The sequence below is a fragment of the Corvus kubaryi genome, unplaced genomic scaffold, assembly GCF_017639235.1.
Source record: "Corvus kubaryi isolate FWS band 111438036 unplaced genomic scaffold, C.kubaryi_AGA036_p1.0 37237, whole genome shotgun sequence".
Taxonomy (NCBI): Eukaryota; Metazoa; Chordata; class Aves; order Passeriformes; family Corvidae; genus Corvus; species Corvus kubaryi.
In genome coordinates, this window is record NW_024581068.1 from 51,120 (window position 1) to 55,928 (window position 4,809).

The window sequence follows — 4,809 nt, forward strand, 5'->3', positions numbered from 1 at the left end:
GAGAGGGGACAGAGAGGGACACGGGGAGTGGGGACAGAGGGACACGGAGAGAGGGGACAGAGGGACACGGAGAGTAGGGACAGAGAGGGACACGGGGAGAGGGGACAGAGAGGGACACGGGGAGTGGGGACAGAGGGACACGGGGAGAGGGGACAGAGGGACACGGGGAGAGGGGACAGAGAGGGACACTGGGAGAGGCTCTCGGCCCTGCGCCTGCCGAGAGAACTGACCCAAGTTTACAAAGGAAGTGGCTGCAGTAGCTGCCACTGTGAGCTTCCTTTTTCCTGCGTGGGAGGAATTGTCTTGCAAGTGAGAACAAAATCATTAGCGCTTTTTGGGGGTGTTTTTTTAATGGGAGTGTGTGGGTTTTGCGCCCTCCCTGAAGCTGCAGCGACAGCAGAGTGACCCAAACAGTTTGGATGTCACAGTTTTGCTCTGGGAGAACCTGGTGTTCCCAGTGGGGCAGAACCCACATTTACGGGGATGGAAAATCTCCAAGGATGGAAAAATGCCAGCATGGATATAGCACTGGGCAGAGCAGTGTCCCTGTCACCTGTTTGCATGGCCCCACTGGTGCCAGGGACTGGTGGCATCTCCAAATGCCTCTGTGACAGCAAAAGTCTTGGAGGGATCGCTTCCAGATGGGATTTTTGCCTCTGGACCAGGCACTGCAGCCCCCCAGAGCCAACCCAGCTGGGCAGAGTTTGCATTTAAGACTGCAAGGCACAAATAAGGCCAGGACTCTGGGGGACTTCAGCCTCACTGGTGATTTCCTGAGGTAGAAAATGCTTGGCACCCAGGGCTTCAGTGGTTCAGTTCAAGGGTGTCCCCACTTCCCCTTCCAAAATCCCCCAGAGAAAGAAACTCCACTGGGTGTTCCCTTTGTCCTGTAGAGCACTCCAGGCTCACCTCCCGCTACAAACCTGCCACAGGCTGCAAATCATCTCCCAAAAGCCAAAAAGGATTGTGAATGTGGAACCCCAAAAAGGATTGTGAATCCCCAATCCAGCCTTCAAAGCACCCTGGGGTGCTGCACATTCGGTGTGTGCTGCCACGGGATGGCCCTGAAGAGGATGGGGTTGGAAGCAGGGACATTGCACAGGGATTTCCCAGCCAGCTCCCCCAACAAATGCTGCTGCTGGGGATTACCCTGATGGAAAACCCACATGGGGTTTCCAAATTGCTCCTCCAGTCCTGGCAGCTTCTTTGCTCAGCAAAGTGCTCAGGACCCCATAAATCACATTCCTCCATGTCCCATGGCTGTCCCTGACCCCTCAGGGTGAGGATTTTTGGGGAGTGACCTGCGGGGCTGGAGCAGCCACTGGGAGTGAGGAGCCTGCTGGGCACAGAGCTGAGCCCAGCCGTGCTGATGTTGCAGCAGCACAAGGTTTGGAAAGAGAAACTGTGGGGTTTTAGGAAAAATCCAATGGTTTGCTATCTTTTCTGGGGGGATATCAACCTCCCCCAAAGCCCAGCACTGCATCAGGGCTCTGCTTAGGGAAAAGGCGCTGCTGCCTGGGGCTCCTCCTGCTCTCAGCCTTGAGCTTGACTTGTCCATCCTTGCTGGAAATGAGATTTATTCTCTCCCTCCTTGCAGCCCTTCCCAGCCCCGCCAGGACTCTGGGCACAGAGGGATCCCCTGGAGTCCCCTTCCCTGAGCATCAGCCCCAGGCTCGAGGTGCAGCCTGGGCTTAGTCCTGGCTTAGCCATGTTCCTGCACACCCATGAGCACCCTTGTGAGCCCACAGCTCCATTTCACTCTGCACAGGGCAGCTCTCCCCGGACTTTGGGCCCATTGAAGGCCAAAAGAGCCATTTGTTGTTTTTATTTCTTGTGAGGGGAGGGAGCTGCCCCGGGGCCCTTGGCTTTGTTTTCCGTAAAGTTTTCAGCATCCACAAAACCAGAACCACCGAGGCCGCAGCTCCTCCCTCACTTGTCCAGCTCTGTTCATTCTGTGCCTCGTGCAGCAGAGCTGGACAAGTACAGCACACCCAGCTCAGGTGTGGTGATGGAATTTGGGATGCGGACAAAGCTTTTCCCTGGCTCCAGCACTTGGAACCATCTCCTCCTCCAACACGTCCCTGCACACCCAGCCCTGCCCCTCTCTGTGCTCCCCCAGGGCAGGAAGGAGCCACCAGAGCTTTGGTGGTGCCCCAAAAGTATTTCCTGTGGCAACGGCCTCTGGGGTTGGGCATTTCCTCCAAAACATCCTCGCTGCTCCTGCAGCCCCGGGACCTCCAGCACGGGGAGGTGCCCGTGTGCTGCTGCCCTCTCCCCAAAAACAGGAGCCACAGTGTGGGTGCAGGACAAGGGCAGAGGGGGCCCCATTTGGGGCTTTGTGTGCAGAGAGTGGTTTGGCCACTCTGATCAGAGTGGCTTCGGACAGAAATCCAAGCTGCCTTTGCAGGAAAACCCAGCCAGGCCAACCCTGGAGGCTGCTGCAGTGCACGGGGAGGGAGAGCCTGGCAGAGACCAGCGGGGTCCAACCTCTGCTCCAGGGGAAATCCAGCCCCAGCGCGGGCCCTGGCCAAGTTCTGGCACCAGTGCCAGGATCACGGAGGGCCTGGGCCTCAGAGCATGCACAAGGCTGGGCTCCTGCAGCCCTAAATCCCCGCCCCAGCTGCCTGACCCTACCCCAGGCTCTGGTATTTTGCCCTCAGAGTCCACACAGGGATCCCACACTCCTTCCCAAAGGTGTTCTCCGGTGGTTTCCGTGCTGGAGATGGATCCCAGGGTGGGTGAGAGCCCTGCAAAGCCTGGGCAGGGGTGGGAGGTGGGTCAGGAAATCACAGGGTGAGGCTATCCCACGGCCCTGGGAGTCCGAGGGCTCCTCGCCACCCCGAGAGGAAACCACTGATGTCAGAGGCGCCGAGACACCTGAGCCAGGGCGAGATTGTTTCCTCCAGCCTGGGCCATGCCAACGTGGCTCAGCCTGAGCCTCACCTCCTGCAGGGTTTGTGCCACCAGAACGGGCCCTGTGTGGTTTCAAGCCTCCCAAAGCTGGATTTGGGGGGGCAGCAGCCCTGTCCCCCTGTCCCCCTGCTCCCGCAGCATCCCTCGGTGACAACTCTGTAAATCACTTCTTGCAAATCATTTGCAAATCGTCTGCTCTCTCTCAAAAGTGGCACTTGAGGGCCAGGTCCCCCCACTGAGGCCGGAGCCAAAATCTCAACCGGGCTTGGCCACAGACACCCCCAGCCCCTGCCCCGCCCCGGGCACCGAAGCGGACACAGAAGGGCACAAAGGAACGGTCACCGTACCTATTTTTGCAGCATCCATTTTCAGGTTGAAATCCCAGTTCCGTGGCAGCTTGAGTGACATTCTGGATCAGGAAGGGCTTTTTTTTTTTTTCCCCCAAGGTGAGCTTGCTTAGGAGATGGGCTGGAACCAAACCCTGGTGGTCCCGTGGGGATCCCGCGCCCGGGGTCGATCCCCCCGCAAAGAGCAGCAGCTCGGCGAGGGTTGATTTGCCAGCGAACTTCCTGCCTCCGAGAGCAGCTGTGAGCAACCCCATAAAAGTACTTTCCTGCCCTGCTTTCCTGCAAAGCTCTGGCCCGGCTTCCCCGGCAATGCTCGCAGGTGATGCCGGATTTGCTCCCCTCCTTGTCCCTGTCCTGGCTGATGGGGACACCCAGCCCAGCCCGGGGCTGCTCCCCACACGGCGCTCGGTGCCTTTCAGGAAGTGGTGTCAGAAACACCCGGTGTCCTCCTGGTGCTCTGAACACTGCTCCGAGGAGGAGCAGCCCCGCTCGGAGCTGCGGGGAATGTTCTGCTCAGGGGCAGAGCGGAGCTCAGGTGTGAGCTCAGGGTGACGTCTGTGCATCCCCTGATGGCACCGGGGTCTTTGATTTCTCCTGTTAATTGCTGAGAGGTGCCCACGGCTGATTGAAGGCTTTTGCAGCGGTGAAAGCCAAATGGGGATGAAATGAGGCAGCTCCTGGAGGAAAGGCCATAGTAATCGGAGCAGTGAGGACCAAGGGATCTTAGAACCATGGAATGGTTTGGGTTGGAAGGGACCTTAAAGCCCATCCAGTGCCACCCCTGCCATGGCAGGGACACCTTCCACTGTCCCAGGCTGCTCCAAGTCACATCCAACCTGGCCTTGGACACCCCCAGGGATGGGGCAGCCACAGCTTCCCTGGGCAAAGGTGGGATGTGGACACAGAACCCACCAGGAGCAGTGGATCGAGCAAAATCCCTGCTCACAACAGCGAGCGTATCCTGGTTCGTGCTGGTTTTCCACCCCAGAACAGGCTGTGCATGCCCAGAGCAGCCTGGGCTGGGGCTGGGCCGAGCTGTGGCTCTCGAGGCGCAGGAGGATCAGGCAGGGCTGTTACAAACACCCCCAGGAGCGGGCAGGGGGCTCCCAAGGGCTGCTGGAGGCTCCAGCCCCTGTCTCCCCCCACACTGGGAAAGCCCAGGCCTCGTGAAGAGGGAAGTTGCCCCGAGCAGAAGCAGGAACAGCGGCAGGGGAAGCGCAAGGGGATGAACAAGGACGTGGCCACTGGTTCCTGTTGTGATTCCCAGCCCAGCATTGTACCCAGGAGCCCCTGAGCCACCTGCAAAGGGGATTTGTTTTTAGTGTTGTAACACAAACTGAGGAAAGGAAGGAGCTGGAGGCTGCGCTGGGTGCTCGGTCACAGCACGGCCAGGGTGGAGCTCGCTGGGCTGATCTGGGTTAATCACAGCTGAAAAACGATTCTGCTGCTTTGGGCAGTGACTGGAACCAGCTCAGAGATCCCCAGCTCACAGATTCCACTGCCCAAAGTCCAGAGAATGTGACAGTGTGGAATTTCACAGCAGAGCAGC

At 58.8% G+C, this 4,809-nt stretch overlaps 1 protein-coding gene across 1 annotated transcript in view; it reads right to left on the reverse strand.

Annotated features, from left to right (window-relative positions):
- The window catches only part of ARHGAP25 (Rho GTPase activating protein 25), a 19,825-nt gene extending 16,164 nt beyond the window's left edge, over positions 1 to 3,661 (reverse strand). The window contains exon 1 of the mRNA XM_042023139.1: positions 3,261 to 3,661. Within this exon, the coding sequence (XP_041879073.1) occupies positions 3,261 to 3,321 (61 nt within the window). The 5' untranslated portion in view covers positions 3,322 to 3,661. The remainder of the gene's footprint in view (positions 1 to 3,260) is intronic.
- Between the last annotated feature and the right edge of the window lie 1,148 nt (positions 3,662 to 4,809).